A 17,408-nucleotide genomic window follows, 5' to 3' on the forward strand; every position below is an offset into this window, starting at 1 on the left:
GGCCACTTACGCTTCTCTTAGCCTGGTTTCTCGGGAAGCAGAAGTGGAGCTAAGGACTCAGGTCCTCTTGAGTTGAGCGTGGGGTAAGGAGCCATCAGGAAGGGTAGGAAGCTGGCAAAATATGTGCCGTCAGAGCTGGGGCTCTGAGGGGCTGGGGGGCCGGAAGTGACCCTATCTGAGGGGTGAGGAAACTGTCTTTGCCCAGGTCTGGGTGCCCACCCTCCTGGGCACAGGCCACCTTCTGTGACACTGGCCTTCAAGCACTGCCGGCGTGTCCTGCTTCGGGCTCAGTACCTTCTTGTGGCCAGGAACAGAAGTGGATGACAGCCTCCAGCAGGGCATCACGCAGTGGAGGGAGGGAGGCAGCCTTTGGCGGTTAGACAGGAGGGCAAGGAGACAGGGCAAGGCTGGCTCAGAGATGGGTCCTCCAGCCCCACATGGTGGTTGCCCTCCCCGCCACCTGCCCCATCTCTGGCTCCCCCTGTTTGACACTGGAAACCGCTGCAACAGAGGTGGTGGGAAGCTGTTTCAGGGCTCTCCCAGAGGCACAGCTAATATCTGGAGCCTCATGAGGCTCAGTTTCCCCGTTTGGCCTCGTGGTTTAGGGCTGTAACTCCTGCTGCTGTCCACAGGGCGGTGCCGGTTGATCTTGGGATCCTTGGTCTCCATCTCCAGGGAACCGGATGAGCTGTGGACTCCGGTGCCCTTAGAAGTTCCATGGAGACATAGCCGGGCTTAGCCTGCTCCTCTGCTGCTGTCCACACAGCCAAATGACTTCGGGCTGGGGTTCTCTGACTCAAGCATTTGGGGTACAGTGAGTCCAGAGTCCCCAAATGATGGACCCAAGGTAGGATTTTATCGCCCTGCAGACAGCAAGAGAAAACCTTGGAGAGGAAGGAAGGGAGATTCATGGAGGGGGTGCACTGGAAGAAGTGTCCTCTGCTTGATTTCTGTTTTGCTTTGTTTTCAGAGGCAGAGGTAGCATGTCCCCCGCTTTGACTTCTGTGTCTCCTGGCACTCAGAGCAAAGAAACCCAGCCCTTTCCTATTTTTTATTTTTAGACAAGGTCTCACTAAGTCACTAATTGGCCAACGTGGCTTCAAACTTGTGATCCTCTTGTCTCAGCTTCCTAGAGGGCTGGGACTGCAGGCGTGTGCCACCGCGCCCAGCTCTGAGAGGAAATAATTGAGGTAACCTGGGAGTTGGGCCTCAGTGTTGAAGGGGGACTGAAGAAAGAGGAGCAAAGGAAGGAGAGGAGGAAAACCTCAGGCAAGTGTCCTTTCCAGTGCAGCTATGGATCCCTCCTTATAAACTCCAGGTGCTTTGAGAAGTCCTCACACATCTGGTCTCTGCAGTAGGAGCTCACAAGAACTGATTTCTTTACCTCTACCCTGTGAGACATGAAGGGGAACCGTGTGTACAACCTTAAGTGTGCACCATGTGGCTATAGGTCACAGGCCCCCCAGCAGAGGGGAGCCTCTTCCTGGACAGCCTTTGTGAGAACATATCTCTCTTTGCAAAAAAAATCCATTATAAACCTATTGTTGTTGGAGATGCAGTTAATAAATGACGGTAGCACAAAATATGATTTCAAATCAGTTTAATAAAATTATTCATGTAGATTTTAAATCATTTTTACAGTTGATTTAACATTTCTGACTGGTTTATAGATTATGATATAGGGTGGTGTTTGCATCTTTGCAATTTTATTCCAATTTAGAAACAGTACAAATATTAATTTTTGCTTCAATAAATGGAGCCTTTGAGAATTAAACTTGTCTTTTCCCAACACACATTTTATGAAAATGATTTTAATATGATTTTTAATATATTTTTGAGGAACTTCTTGCAGAGAAGCCCTTTTAACAAGGATTTCAATGGAAGTGTTGTCTCAAAAGTTTCTTTTTGAGACGAAGGTGAACACTTTTTAAGGAACAAGACTTGTTTTGGACAAAATAACTTGGCATCTTTCAGACAATTGAGGAAAGTCGTGAAGTTTCTAAAACAGCCGCCTTAGGGTTGTGAGTCAGATTAAAGGAAATGTTATCTCCTACCCAGAGTTATCACTCTGGGTGCCCTGTGGCCAGTCAGGTTGGCTATGCAGAACCCGGGAAGCTGGCTGTTGCTTGGAGAGATGTCACCTTCGCGACCCTGGGCTCTCTCTGCCCGGCTATCACGGGCACCGTCACCTTAGGGTATCTCAGGGTCTTCTGTAGCTGGTCTTGGTCTTGCACATAGATCTACCCAGCAGGTGACTGATGAGCAGGATGGCAGCCGGCACAGTAATTTGCCCTCTGAGGTGTCCCATGTCATCTGCTGATGCCCCCACAGAGTGCACTGCAGGCTGAAAGAACAGAGTGCTGGCCCCTCACCTGCCTGGCCATCTGTCTGTTCACCTGGGGCGCCAGCCACAGCCCCTTCTACCTCTGAGAAGTCTGCCTCGGTGGGGCATCCGCAGGATGGGAAGAGCTGGCAGCACGCTGACCGCTTGGGTCCTGTCTGGCTTTGACCCTTGAGTGCTGCAGGTACATGTGACTGTGCCGTTTTGTATATGACACAGTGTTTGACAACGGAGACTGCACAACCAGTGACTGACCATCACGCATCCTGTCTTCCTTGACACCGTGAAACTCTCTTCAAAGTCTCCGTAGAATTTTGGCACAAAACAAAGACCCACTTCTGGGTGCTACATGGGCTGCTCCCTCTGATCCAGGGACTTGATGAGCTGAGCCCTGGGCTGGGGGATCTTCTCAGGCTCCTGGGAAGGGGAGGGATGGAATTCCCTCTTCTCTAGCTCAGGATCCACAGGCCCCAGTGACCACCCTGCGTCACCACAGGGAACGTCAAAAGCTGTGTGTTCAGCTGAGTGTCTTTTTACCGGGCAACAGAGTCCAGGAGAGTCTGAGGAGGGAAATCATCCTGTGAAGGGTCCATGAAAAAGCAGGACAGGCAGCTCCCACCAAGAGAAGCAAAGGGACATTGTCCCCAGGGGCCACAGAAGTCTCGCGGCGCCATAACTTCCTTCCCAGTGGACTGGGCCTGTTACAGCTGGTGCCTGGGAGGTGCTTAGGATGTGGGAGAGGCTTCAGTACCAGTGTGAGTGCTCGCAGGCCCTGGCAAGGGGTAGGGAGGCTCACAGCTCTCACGGACTCCATCTCCAGAGGCTTCTGGCGCCCTTCCCCCTTCACATGGACAGGCACCGGCCTGGCTGGGCTTCCCTTTGGGCTGACAGTGCCCTCTGCAACCCTAGACACTGAGTAGCTAAGAGGAAGCCAGTGGTGTTTAAACTGCAGGTCCTGAGCAGGCTGCCTTTCCCCGGGGTCACTGTCCTAGCGGCTGTCCCTGGGGCCAGTCAGGACGCTGGGGGAGAAACCAGGGCTGACCTTGACTCTCCCCAGAAGGAAGGCTTCAGTCTATCCTGAGCTCCACCAGGCTTCCCCTGGAGGGGCCCTGAGAATCCATACCTTCTCCATGCTGTGCCAGCCTCTCCCTCATTTATACCCTGGGAATTGGGAAGTGCAGGGTAAAGAGAAGGAGCCCAGGATCCTCCGGGGCCAGGCAGATTCCAGCTGCCAACTCTGGAGGGTCAAATAGCATCTGGGGCTTCCTCCAGGGGTCCTGGGAGCCTCCCATAGACACTCATATCCTTATGGGGTTCACGTCTGCTTTCTGCTTTCAGGGGAAGGGTCAGCTGAATCTTTAGGCAGAAACAAAAGGAGGTGCACGTTTCGGATAGGACAAGTCCCAGGAAATAGCCAGGGTCCCTGCAAGCCCTCTGTGGAGTGGAGGCCACCTGAGTGGGAGCAGCTTCCTGAGGTGCTGGCAAAAGGTGACTTCCCCCTCCACGGAGAAGAGGGGTGGAATGGCTGCTCAAGCCTTAAATCCCATCACCACACAGCTGTGTGCAGGCAGGTTCAATAAAGGCTCAAGTCTCCCTTTATCCAGGTGCAACCTGATTTTTTTTTTTCCTGAAAGTTCATCCATCTGTGAGGTGGATTATCAATAGGTCCTTCCCCTTCACCACTGCTCCACAATAATCTCCATGCAGAGAGCAATTTCAGGGCCCACAGGAAGATTACTGAGGCGAAGCCCAGGGCAGCCCAGGAAGGGGAAGGGGAAGTAGGCAGAGGAACAAGGCAAATGGATGAGGGTTCTCAGGGAACTGTGGGTGTGGGACTCCAGCCACAGGGGCCAGGAGCAGTCCCCAGGGTGGCTTCTGAGTGTGTGTATAATGTTCAGGGCTCTGTGCATCTGTCCTCTGTCTCCCATGTGGGCTGTTCCTCCAGGGCACGTTGGGAGTGCCCCCTACCTGCACCAGGAGGCCGAGCCTTTGGCATGGAACAGCAGGGAGGGGCGGCAGCCTCGCTTGGTAGTGGTAGGAAGGTCAAAGGCAGGTGTGTGTTGGCTCCCAGCAGTCTGCAGTCTTGATTGTCTCGGTCCCCATAGAGCCTCTGAAAGCCTGGAATTGGTAATTAACATTTAGAACTCAAGGGATTTCACATACAAATCTGTGTTTCTGGCTTCTCTGGAACATTTACAGGACTTGCAACCACCGGCCTGTCTTGCTAAGAGGCAGTGGTCGGTCACAGCTGGGCACTCGCTGTCCTATAGATGAAGTCGGGGCTCTGGGTGCCCTGTGGCCTCATTCTGAGTCAGGAGATGGAGTGCCTGGGTGGGCGCGCAGGTGGGCGGGTTTCTCACCCCCGGGTTTTGTGAGCTTTTATTATCCATAGCTCCTGTCTCCACTGAGCACTCTGGAATGACCCAGGCCAGGGAAAGGTTGAAGCAGGGGTCACAGGACAGGGCTTGTAGATCATGTGGTGGATGAAGGGTCAGGCTGAGTGGGGAAATGACCTGGGTCTGGTTCCTCCCCATCACATTAAAATCAAGAAAGGTGCCGCCCAGGAACTCAGCTGTCCCTGAACTAGTACAGTCTGCTATTGTCCTTCTGTCATCATAGGACACCTGCTGGAGAAGTGGGCAGGAGGGGCCCGACTCACCTTTTCCAGGGCAAAGGAACCTGGGAGAGTCTTGATTGGCCAGGCTGTAGGCAGACTTCTGCATGGGTCTCTGGAAGCCTGTAAGGTGAGGAAACATGCAGTGTGCACACTCCATGGCGGTGCCGGCTTGGGAAATGGAGCATCCTAGGGCCCTTCAATTATTTCTTTGATTCTTTCTCTCCTATTGTCATAATGTGGAGTGTGGGGAGCCAGCCCACAGCCTGAATGAGACACCAGAGCTGGGTGCAAACCAGCCTCATGCGATGGGTCCGAATTATTGAGGAGCAGAAGTGACTCAAGTCTGCACGGTCCATTTTCAGCCTCTGGTCTCTGGGCAGCGTCCCCCTCTCCCAGGCATCCCTGCCGCTTGAGAGAGAGAACAGCACCTCTGGAATCCGCGATGGTGTCAGCCCAGCCAACATGGGAGACAACAGACGTTAATTGTGTCCCGGAGGAGCCTCTGCTGAAGTTGGGGTCGCTCCACTGTGGCTTCCATAAGTGATTTGTGCATAATCGACTGCAAAAGGGACAGGAAAGAGGCAGGGCAGCCCCAGCCAAGCAGGGAGGGAGGGAATAGGAAAGAGGCCTTTGGAAGGCAGTGAAGAGATCAGGGAGGGGAGGGGAGAGCCCCCCAAGGCAGAAGAGCCACATCTTTACTCCCCCAAACCCTGTGTCTCTTCTCTCCTGATACTGCCAGGAAAGACCTTAAATCTTGCCTGAGATGTTTGAGCCCCCAAGATTTGGGTTTGCCCATCGCTTGTCCCCAGCTGTCCCCAGTAGAAGCCCACTGTGTGTTGAGGACTCCAAAGCCAGCGTGTTTCCCCCCAAGTTATGTGTGTGTGTGTCGGGGGGGCATCAGGAAAATTTTATCAAAGTGCAATTTTAATTGGTTTCTCTCCCAAAATATGAATTTGTACTCATTGTTTGTGCACAGAGTACGGTATAACACACACACACACATGCACACACACACACGTGCACACACAACCAGTTGCACGTACATTCTTGGTAGAAGGAAGACCAGTGCTCTGATGAAGCTGGCAGAGGGATCCCATGCAGATGACACCCAAGTCTTTGGAAAGATGCTTTCCCTACCCCCATCTCCAGGGGCAAAGGTGCCAGTTGGGTGGAACCTTAAGTAGCGTTGGCAGGGCACAGCTCACCATCCCTCCTGATGCTGCTGCCTGGATTCTTTGGAGATGGTGTCATTCTTGCCTGCCCTCCCTCTCTGCCTCCCCTCAGGCCTAGAGAGAGAGACAGTAGGGCTGAGAACTGGGCTGGTCCTTTACCTCCCCAGCCCTCACATCCAGCCCCTGACTAGGTGGGCTGAGATGCCCTCTCCTCAAGAGTCCAGAGAATCACCTGTCTCTTTTTGGCACCAACACCCTCCTGAATGCCATGAGAAATTGGTGACCTTCACTCTGGTCTCCATGACGACAAGATGGTATATGTTTAATTAGTTCAGGCTTATTTTAGGACCAATTTTCTTTTATTTTAGGGCAATGCGAGCTATGATAACTGTAAGCATGTTTACGAGGCGTGCGAGGCTTAGCTGAAATGTGCCAACAATTCTAGTCAAACAGATGGTGACCCCTGATTCAACTTGCCCTCTCATTCAATTATTCAGCTGTATTTAATTTTCCTCCGAGTGACTCACATGCCATGTTGCCATCTCTCCTCTAGGTGGCATTAAAGACCACCTTTATGGCCGCAATATGGTTGAAAACCGGGTCTCGGGGAATTTTCTCACCCTGGTTTGGCTGGAGAAGAGGATAATGAATTTCTGCATTTGAACAATAGTTTCTGCCTAATATCAAATGATATGAAAGGCTGGAAAAGAATTGGGTCAAATTGTATGTGATTTGGCCATGAGTTCTATGTAATCTCCATTCTAATAAGGAATTTAAAAGACCTTCCAGGTTTAATATCCTTCCAAATAATTTGTTTGGAGTTCAAGGAATATTACAGTGTTAGAGCTGATTTTATGATTGTGGAAATGTTCAGTTTGCCTTTTGAAAATCGCTTCTATTTAAGTTTTAGTAGCTGCCAGCCCACCTAGTCTGAGACTAAGAAGGCCAGCTGAGAGGTCTTTTTGCTTTTTTCTTCTGATGTCTTCCACCTGCCTTCCACACTGTCAAAGCTTAGTGGTATTTGAAACCCGGATGTCCCTGTAAATGGGAGTAGAATTGCTCACTGAATATCTTTTCAAAGACATTGACTTTCTAATGCAGAAACCGAAGAGCATGTGGCCATGATCCAAGATCGCCACCATTTCTCAGAACCTCTAGGGTATTAAGCCGTACACTGAGCCATCACCGACTCTGTCTACTGCATGCCATTCTGTAACTCCTTAACCACAAAGAACCTGTAATGCCAGCACCCTGGGAGACTGAGGCAGGAGGCTTGCAAGTTCAAGCCTAGCCTGGCCAACTTAGTGAGATTCTGTTTCAAAAATGCAAAAGAAAACAAAGGCCTAGGGATGTAGCTCAGTAAAAAGATCCTAGGTTCAATCCCCAGTGATAACGAAAAGAAAAAAAAAACATGAGAAGCTGTAACTTGCACATGCTTAACTCACATTTCTTGTCAATCCACATAGCTCAGTTAATTAGACCAACATGGAATTTATATCTTTATTCGTGCCACATTCAAATTAAGAATTCATGCCTTTAACACTGCTTTGGTTTGATACATTAAGGCAAGCTTATAGCAATATATATATATATATATATATATATATATATATATATATATATGAATATTGCACTTTAGAAATGCCTCTTGGAACATTATGCATCTTCTCTATCCTGCATTTGGTTAAGGCACAAATAAAAGCACCAATCATGTGCCCACGTGTGTCCCACCAACAAGGCACATGTACATAGCCATCTTGACATACAGGCCGCTTCCAAAGAGGATTAAGTTGAATTTCCATGGGTTCATGGTAGAGGTTTCGGTAAACATATTCACCTTACCTAAAAATTCTTAGTTTTCATTTCACTTCTGCTTAAGGGCAAAGTCATGGCGATGGAGAAGTTAAAACCACATGCACGGAGGAGTCTATTCCTGGAACTTCATTTTTTAAGGGTTGGCTCTGGCGTGCTTTCGTGCTTTATTTTATCCAGCCCTGGCTTAGTTCAGTCGTTTCTCATTAAAGGGTCTGCATATGAACTAGGAAATCTTTAGTGCAGGTGATGGCTTCGCAGAATGACTTCATAGGGTTGATTGATGCGGAGAGTGGGTGCCTCAGCCATGACCTGACCAGGGCTGACCGGCACTGCCGGCCTCACCACTTGTCCCGGGGCAGACATAGTTGCACCCTATTTATGTCCAGGACACTCAAACTTAGCCTCCTGGGGCCAGGGGTTTAAGTGAGAACAGGGGGAGGGTCTCAATTATAGCTACTTGGGCCAAGAAAATTGATTTTATTTGGCACCTTTGTCTTCTGCTTAGCCTACCAGATTGGACTCGGCACCTTCTTTGGGTTCCAGATGTCCAGTGTCCTTGGGGATGTTTAAATAAGTCTGGATGGAGGTCTTTACCAAGTTCTTAGAAGAACTGGACCAAACAGCAAAGGCGTGTGAGTGTGCTCCATCTGGGACTCTGGGGTCTGCTTCTGGGGTCTGAGAGTGGGCACTTTGGAAGGAGCCTTCCCAGAAGCTCCCTCACTATAGCCTGAGTTATAGAATCTGTCAGTTGGGTGAGGAACTGGGGCACCTGGGGACTCTTACACTGTGGAGAGGTTTCATTTGCATGTGATGTGTGCATGGAATGAGCACACAATCACATACACAAGAATCCCCACTGCCTGCTTTGTAGGGAAATCAAACTGTAGGATCCCCACCTAGCTTGGCTCCTCCTTGAAACTGGGCACGGAGACCCCCATGAGGTGGCAAGGAAGAGGCAGGCAGATGGGAGGGGGAGAAGTCAGGGCAACTTCTATAGGCAACATGTCTGGAAGCCCAGTTATGATTTAAAAAATAAATACCATAAAAATCATGGTTTCTCTGGACCTCTGGCTTCAGTGTGGGATTTGTGCATATTACATAATCTGTCACCATAGTATTGTATATGAAAGATATAGCCCTGTGCTAAGGCGGAAACGGGAACAGGGACACGGTCCCTGCCGAGGCCGCCTCGACCTCCATCAAAGGCTTGGGAGCTGTCAGCCCCACCACCTGCCCCACGGTCCAGTCCTGCTGTTTTGCTGAGATCCCAAATTTCTCTGCCTCCCAGAGCATCATTTGTTTCTCTTTGTGGGAAAAGACACGCTACATGAGCACTTGTGCGAGGCCATCTGCATCTTCACGGAGAAATCGGGCTGGGAAATGTGTGGGAATGAGAGGCCGGAGCCAGTGGCAGGCAGTACTCGCGATGGGGTGGCGGCTGGAGAAAGTTGCCCAAAGATCCCTAACTCCCGGGGCGCACCGAGGGGCCTGCAAAGCCTCCCTCCCGCTCTCCCGCTTTGCTCTCAGCTTCTGCATTTTCCCGGGGAGGCTCACTGCTCTCCTGGCATGACTCATGTGAGGAGCCCGGGAGGGGGGGATCACTTCCGGGTCTGCGCTGTCTGGGGGAGGCCCATTCCGCAGCGGAGACCCCCCAACTCCCAGGAAGCCCCTCCCTACTTTTCATTTTTTCTTTGCTCTTTGGAAAGGGCCAACTCTTTCTTTTCCTGAAGGTGGCAGTGAAAGAGAAAAAATGAGTCCCTTTGAAGAGTTAGAGCAGAGGGAGCGCCGGGCATCCCCCTTGTCCCCCGTTGTCCTCCTGCGTGCCCAAGAGCGCTGACAATGAAAAGTGCAGCCCCACGGAGCGGTGGTCACACGCTCGGGGGCAGGGCGGCCTCCCCTGGCAGCCGGGCACCGTGGTGCAGAAGTGACGGCCGGCTCAGCCAGCCTCCTGGCTCTCCCCTTCCTAGTCCCTTACCGAGATAATTGAGGATCATAATGCTGGGGAAGCAGCGCAGCGGCTCCCGCGGGCTGTCAGGTATCTGCGCGTGTCTCCGTGTCATCCGTCAGCATTGAGGCCCTCTGTCATCTCTCCTCAGGCTTCAGCGTCGCGCTCTCTCATCGCGTTCATTATCTCGGCTCAGACCGGCCCTCCCCCCCGCTCCCCCCATCCAGTAAATGCATCTTTGTGCAACTCTCAGGCTCCGATTATGAATCGATGATCATGTGGTATAAGAGAGATAGATGGCTTTTAGTTCCATCTTGTCTCCCCTAATTGTAAAATATTAGTTACATTACACTGTGTCTTTTGATTAATGGAACTTATTTGGAGTAGCCTATCCAAACCCTCCCCCTTCTAGAGTCCTCCACTGACTTTTGAGAATTGAGTGATTTCACTTAAAGCAGACAAATAGGCCCTTCAGCAAGGAGATAGCAAGGCTGGGATGCTGCTAGGCCAGGCAGGCTCCACCCACAGAGTTGTGTGTTCTCCGGGGCTTCAGCGTGGACTGGGCCAGCCCTGGGCTGCTAATTCAGGCCCGGGCAAGGGGAACTTCTTTGCCTTCTTTATCACCTCCCTTCCTTTGGAAAATCTAGCCATCTTGCTGACTTACAAAACAGGATCTGAGATGAAATTTCATTAAAATTAAATAAATTGCACATTGCCACATTCCCACATTCAGCTTTCGAGCAGCCAGTCAAATCTGAACTTTGATGGATTTGAGCTCTGGCTACGCCGGGTCCCGGTCTCCGTGTGTAGAACATGGCATCAAAGGAGCCTCTTGCTGCCCGCATCTGACGCTAGAGACATTTGTCTTTTCCTGCAGAATTTATCTTATTTGGCAGTATTTACTTAAATATGATCTGTTGATAAAGTCTTTGCTATACAAAAGGGGAAGTCAGTGGCAAAATCCTTTCTACACTTCCTCTTAGTTCAAAGGCCAAGAAGTGATAAATCCCTTATTATAAATAATCATTGTCTATCTTTCCATGTAAATTCAAGGACACGTTCACTTTCAACCTATCAACTCAATTAAAAAGGTCTATTTACTGTGAATGTGTATAATGTCTATATCTCAGGGAAACAGGAAGATTTCAAAAAGCAATGGAACTATCAAAAAAGGCCTAACAGGTTAAAAATCCTGGCATGCATTCTGAGGGGGCATTTTTAAGACATGTTCTATATAAAACATAGGCAAATATTTCTATCTATTTTTGTAGAATATGCCTACTATTTTATTCTGACCTCTGGATTTTGTTTTTTACCCTTATTTGCATGATTCTTGTAGACATTGACAATTACGTATTTTCTGGGGATATGCTATTTCATTTAATGTACTAGAAACGTAAGATTGATTTTATTATGTGTATAGGAAGCTGGTAATGTTTTACTTTATTATTTTTCTTTGAGAGCATAACAATGTGTTTATGGCTGCCAGGAAAACAGAAGGCATCAGAGCAACTGTGCCTGAGTTTAGAATTCGTTTTGAGGAGTGGATGCCCAGCAAGCACACAGATTGCAGACTAGAGGGCTGAGCACAGGTCGGTTCCATCCACCTCCTGGCTGTGCCCAGGGGCACGTGGGGGCCCAGCAAGTGCCTGGAGAATCAACACCCACACTTGTCCTGGTCTTGAAACTCAGCTACTAGAATTTCTCCATCCTACCTCCTGGACCCAGAGTCTGGAATTTATATATTTCATTTTTGTGTATGTTTTAAAATCCTTGCTTTGAAAGTGTGTGTTTGAGGACTCTTTGTTCTGGGTATTGAGGGACTGTTTTAAATGTCAGCTGAGTTTGGGCTGCTGTGCCTAGTAAACCTCCTTAGGGTTTAAGATACACTTTCCCCAAATTTTCATCAGCAGCATCACTCACTTAGCTGTGCACATCTATCATATTTGGAGAGTCTTTTATAGAAGATTCTTAATACAGCATGTGAATGCATATTGACAATTGCTGGCACTTTTATATATTCCACGGTACACATTTATCTGTTATGGATCCATAATACCAAATGTGTAGTAAAAAGCTATATCAAAAGGCAGTTATCCTGCACGCATAAAACGCCCTCACTTGGTTGCTTTAATTTTCTTACTACACCCTTTGAAACCCCCACTTTATACTGATGGACTTCACTATTTCATTTAAGCTAAGTACGTACCTGAGAGGCAGTGATGTTTCTTAGGCTCATGGAAGCTCTGGCTCTTACCAGGGAGAGCCCTTGTTAGGGCTGAGATCAGCAGCTGGACTGCACACACCCTGTCACCCTGGCCTTGTGCTTTAGCAGCTGACACTGGTGGGCCTCGCCATAGCAGGGATCCACAGTCTGCCCCAGGCTATGTGCTCACCTCCCTACATGTATCACCCCATTGGACCTGACCACTTTCTCTGAGAAAGCACTCGAATCCACTCCTCTGACAGATGGGGAAACTGAGGCTTTGGAGAGCTGGAAGAGCCTGCTCATGGCCATACAGCTGAGTGCTGCTGTTAGATACGTCAGCTCCCAACATGTGGATCAAGGTGTCCTTCTTGTTTACTTGAAACTGTTTATATCTGGAGTCGCTTCGGGTTTAGCCTAATGCTGCTGGACACTGCTCTGTTGTTTTGAAGACTCAGAGAGAGAGGAAGATCTGTGTACAATATTCGAGATTTAAAAAATGTCTGCATGTGAAGGGAGAGAAGCTTTTTTCATTTCAGAAACTCATTTCTTCCTTCCCTTTCCAGTTTTCCAAATTATTTTGGGAAAGGAAGGCGTTTGAATAAGATTCCTGATTGATGGTAGTTGTTGTGACAATGAGATTATCAGAAAGGAAATAAAAACTTAGGAGATTTCCTCAAATGGAGAGAACCGGGTCTTCAGAAGGTGCCCAGATGCACTTTTCATTTTAAATGCCTGCCAGAGACTGAGACCATTGGCAGCTGGAGACTCTGTCTTTCACTGTGTCCTGTGGAACAGAGTGTGTAAGAGCTCGTAGGGAACTATATAAAGCTTGATGCATGCGTAAGAACAGACAATAATAATAGTAATGGTGAAAAGAGAAAGAAAGAGATAAGCAACCATGATGGTTATTCAGTGCTGCAAACACAGAATTAGGTTTTGTTGCTTGATACCAGAAAGCAGAAATTTCAGTATGGCTTGTCGTTTGGCACTGTGAATTTTAAAAAATAAAATAAACATCTGGTTGTTTGAATGTAAGTGAGGCTCCTCTTCTTCCTCCACCCCACCCCAGTTTTAGCCAAAGTGTGTGTGTGTGTAAATGCCAGCTTAATTAGCTTTGGGTTAGGGGAGGATGGGAAGCAAGCTTACATTCAGACTGCTGGAATGGGCACCCTCAAGGCCCTCCCCTTGCCCAGCAATAGGCATTTCTTTAACTGCCACCTGGTGGGTGCACAGCTTTGTCAGACAGTGATGGGGAGCAAATTCCAGTACGATCCAGCCACTTTTCTAGAGGAGGAAAGAATCTCAGCAAAGGAGGACCTGGAGCAGACCTAAGCCTGGTGGAGGAGACAGGGGGAGCTGGGGGCTCCTGGAGGCTGCAGGAGGGGTCCAGGGAGGAAGCCATCTGAGAGGGACCAAGTCTCGATAATTAAACTCTCTCGATGAATTTGTTAATAAAGCCTCATTTGATTCACATTCAGGTCTCTCTCTCTCTCTCTCTCTCTCTCTCTCTCTCTCTCTCTCTGTCTCTCTGTCTCTCTCTCTCTCTCTCTCAATGTGTCTATTTTGAGACTCAGGAAAGAAATGCTTCTATTTGGGAAGTACATGTTTGTTTGGTTGTTTATTATTAATCATGCAAAGTTTTCCGCTGGATTCTTTGACACTTAACTGCTGCCTTTGGATCTCCTCCTTGAAGCAGGATCTTAGGGAGGCTTTGGTGGTTCAGAGGCGCTGTCTGGGGCTGGAACACCTGCTTTGAGACACTGGCTGTTGCTCTTCTTGATTCACCCAGACACACTACTCTCCACGTGCCTCAGTTTCCCTGTCTGGGAAATGGGAAGATCATAACAATGGCACCTACTTTATAGGACTATGTGAGGAATAAATGAAATGCTATGTTGAAGCCTTGGCACTTTATCAGCCAATCAGTTGTCTCATTCTTAAAACAAAAGACAGAGAGTATCTGTTAAAAGGTGAACCCGCCACATATAACAATGATTTTCTTTTCCCTTGTGGCAATGTTTGTTCATTCTTTCCCGTCCATTTTAGTAAAGCATTTAAGCAGGAATTTTGTAGCTTGACTAAAGACACTGGCTAACTCTTATGAGCAGTTTATGGTCCATGGGTCAGGAAGGCTCTTCCTAACAGTGTGAGCTAGGAAAGGTATTAGAACATTTCTAAAGAGAAGGCGGGACATGGGCTGGGGGACCAATGTGCACACATAGATTCCCCCTGAACAAAATCTTCAATATCCCCTCAAACAAGCAAACCAGCTCTCCAGTTCTCTGAACAGGCGGAGTTTCACAGGATCTTTCTGTTTGGAGTGTGGGGACAGCCCCCTTCACCCCAGGCACACGTGTGAAAGGAAACAGACTTGGCATCTGGGCCAGTTGTTCTGAAAGGTCTGTGGCCAGGGGGCGTCGCCTGGGCCTGCTCGGATCCCAGGCCAAATGTAATAGGAAGATCCGGATAATAAAAATCTACTTGTCACCGAGACATTCCTCAACTGTTAGCAATCAATTTGGGGGGCGAGGGCGAGGGGGTGGAAATACCAAAGGACATCAAAGAGGGTCTCGCTCCCGGGCTCTGCTCTGTTTCAAGGCTCTGTAATTTGGGAAGGTTGTGTGCTAAATAATTTGTGAGCCTCCAAACATGCAGGTTATTGTTTGTGGACAGATGGTGCATTGCATTTTATCGCTTTTCCTTCTGTGGGTCCTCATATGCGGGACTGATGTGCATGCTGAAGTCTTTGTCTCCTTGCTAAAATCTCTAATCTAAAGCAAGCAATCAAGCACAGAGGCAGGGCTTCGGAAGGCATAATCAGAGTTTTAAAAGCAAAGAAAAAAGAGGAGGGGCAGAAATCCAACTGCAGTTAGGAGGCAGATGTGTTCACAGGGAACGTGAGGGGTTATTAGGGTATTAAAAGTGGACAAACGGAAAGGATTCTGGAATGCAGAGGGAGGGACAGAGCCGCTCTGAAGTGGTAGGCGCCCGGGCGCTCCCTGGCATCACCCTGAGTGTGGCCTCTGCCTGCTCTGCGTCCACAGACTGGGGGTCTTTGTCTCTGAAGGCGGTGGTGGCCAGGCCCCGGCGGCCCCGTTAGAGCTGTAGCTGCCCTTTGCGTTAAATCATGTTGATATACAGGAAGGAAATGAAATAGACGAACTCGCTCCTCTTTTCTTCCTACGGATTTTTCTTTTTTATTCTGAAGATAGAATTACTGTTTGTAAGCATCTGAAAGTCATTAGAGGCCCTGCAGTCTGTCAGGTGTCGACGCAAGGAACTGCTGAAACCAAACGGGTGCCCGCACCGAGGGCTGGGAATTTGTCATGTGCTGATGAGCAGTTATAATAATATATGAGCAAATCACAAGCATTCTGCAAATTAATCAAATTTTTTTCCCCCTTCTCCCTTGTCTCTGGGAGAGTGGCTTTGCAGGCAGACGTAGGTGAAGCAGTTTTACTCACAGATGGTCGCGCTGGCATCAGATGGAATTTATATAACAGTAATTCTGAGTCCCTGCCAAAGTAGCAGTGAACACACCAGGGAGATTGTAGAAGGCGAGTCATGTGGTTTGCTGAGGTTGTTGTGGGAAGTTTAAGGGGGGAAATCTCAAATTTTCCTCTTTGCCTTTACTGTTTTTGCCTGAAGGGCCAGAAACGGAACGCCATTCTGCCATGGGCGAAATCCGTCACATCTCTCCTTGTGACTTGTGCTGAAAGAGTGCTTCGAAGCTGCTGGAGCTGCAGGCGGTGACAGAGCCCCCAGACTCCTGATCCTTGCTCTCTCCTTACAAGATTTAAAGGGGATTGGGTTCAGGAGGTGGCTGCCCTACACGCTGGAAAGGGGCAAGGCCGCCTCCGTGCAGGCTTACCCTGGCTCCCGGCGGCACGGCTAAGCCTATGAGGGCTTTTCTTTTCAAGTGTTTTATTAAATGAAGAGTCTAACAACCCGCACTTTAATTACACACGGGCTCCATTTATAATTCCTCTGGATTTATTCAAGTAGTTGAAAACGATGGTGCTGGTGATTAAACTGATCAACTTAGTTCAGCAGCTCCCAAACCCAGGAGTGTGTGTGTGTGTGTGCGTGTGTGTGCATGTGCACATGTGTGCACATGCAAAGGGGTGCTGGTGTGAGCCCGCACATGGGAACTTGCTCTGGGGCCTCCACATGCTTCTAAAGCCTCTTACCTGTCCAAATTTCCCTCTCTCTTGAGAAACCTTATCTTGCACAGAACCAAGGGATACAGCAGTTGACCCTTTGGGGGCCAAGCTTGGAAGGACTGGTTCCCCTCAAAAGGTTTCCTTCTCTCCCTCTGTGGAAAGGCAAATGATACCAAGATGGCTTGGAGTCTGCATTATGCAATGAAGTCCGCTGCTGTGGTTTTTTTTCTTCTCCTAATGTAAAGCCCTGCCCATTTGTTTTGGTTTACGTGACTACAGAGAAATAAGTGGATTAGACGGAAACTTTAGCATGCTTCATTGCAGCTGGGTGCCGACATCTGTCATTCCTTAGCCATATTCTGGATCATGCCAGCAAGAGAAAGCAAAGTCTGACACCTTTGATTTTTTAGAGAGAGCCTTTTATAGGGGGGAAAAAAGAGAAGAAAGGAGTAGCATTTCCTTTGTGACTTCATGAGGGGATAAAAGCCTCTCTTCTAGGCTTTATTTTATTTATTTATTTTTGGCATGTGACAATATTAGCAGCAGTTGGTTTCGGCTGAAGGTTGGAAAGTTTATGTTTCCATCTTTTCCTTTTACTTTGTAATTTCCTATTGTTCACAGTACCAATTTGTTGAATTGGGCATGATAAAAAGTAGCTATTTTAAATAAATCCACCGTGCCCGTTTACATGGATATATACTGTGGGTATGGATGGCGGGTGTCTGATTCCTTTATGCAAAGAGGGATGTGTGGTTCTTTCACACACATAAACTCACATTAATACAACACAACAGCACTGAATTTGATGGAAGGTGACTGCTCCTGCTACACTGTTTTGGGTGAGATGCTCTGCAGCCCATTTGAATCCCCCACCCTGCAAGAAATGCACTAATGTGTTTATGAAAGATACTGCAGGTAGTGAATTGCCCACAGATAACCTCGAATACCAGCTTTTAGTGGATTGGGTATTTATTTACTGAAAGTCCTCTATGTGCCCCCCTACCCCTAGTGATGTCTTTTCTAGTGGGACACAGTGTTCAGCACATCCCTGGCACAAGCCAAGTTTCAATATTGGCCCCCCTCCCATATTTAAATTGTACAATAAAACAAGGACTACAATTAAGGGCTGATGTGCTCATTTTAAGC

General features: G+C 48.5%; 2 protein-coding genes across 7 annotated transcripts in view; one reads left to right on the plus strand and one right to left on the minus strand.

Moving 5' to 3' along the window:
- The window catches only part of Znf536 (zinc finger protein 536), a 439,199-nt gene that overhangs the window by 404,637 nt on the left and 17,154 nt on the right, over window positions 1–17,408 (plus strand). The window lies entirely within an intron of this gene.
- On the minus strand, window positions 1,586–10,096 carry LOC147823985 (uncharacterized). 2 transcript variants are annotated; one of them, XR_015443047.1, is made up of 4 exons: window positions 9,921–10,096; window positions 6,002–6,244; window positions 5,001–5,078; window positions 1,586–4,459 (listed from the first exon to the last, which is right to left on the minus strand). XR_015443047.1 is itself a non-coding variant. In XM_087191002.1 (4 exons), exons 1-4 carry the CDS (start codon window positions 10,003–10,005, stop codon window positions 2,687–2,689), a joined length of 528 nt encoding a protein of 175 aa, XP_087047128.1. In that variant the 5' UTR covers window positions 10,006–10,096; the 3' UTR covers window positions 1,586–2,686. The 2 variants fall into 2 exon arrangements, 1 of the variants encoding a protein (XP_087047128.1); XM_087191002.1 differs by lacking the exon at window positions 6,002–6,244 and having other exon boundaries at window positions 1,586–2,901; window positions 4,310–4,459.

Source organism: Heterocephalus glaber, unplaced genomic scaffold, assembly GCF_053883595.1.
Source record: "Heterocephalus glaber isolate CG9 unplaced genomic scaffold, H.glaber_assembly_v1.0 deba00001561, whole genome shotgun sequence".
In the NCBI taxonomy this organism is placed as follows: domain Eukaryota; kingdom Metazoa; phylum Chordata; class Mammalia; order Rodentia; family Bathyergidae; genus Heterocephalus; species Heterocephalus glaber.

Excerpts from the sequence above, each read along its gene's own strand:
- LOC147823985 (XM_087191002.1), bottom strand. The coding sequence starts at position 10,005 with ATGACACGGAGACACGCGCAGATACCTGACAGCCCGCGGGAGCCGCTG. Across the intron at positions 4,460-5,000 it reads GTTCCTTTGCCCTGGAAAAG|GCTTTCAGAGGCTCTATGGG; the intron begins GTGAGTCGGGCC and ends TACCAATTCCAG. Across the intron at positions 2,902-4,309 it reads GGCTCGGCCTCCTGGTGCAG|ACTCTCCTGGACTCTGTTGC; the intron begins GTAGGGGGCACT and ends TTCCCTCCTCAG.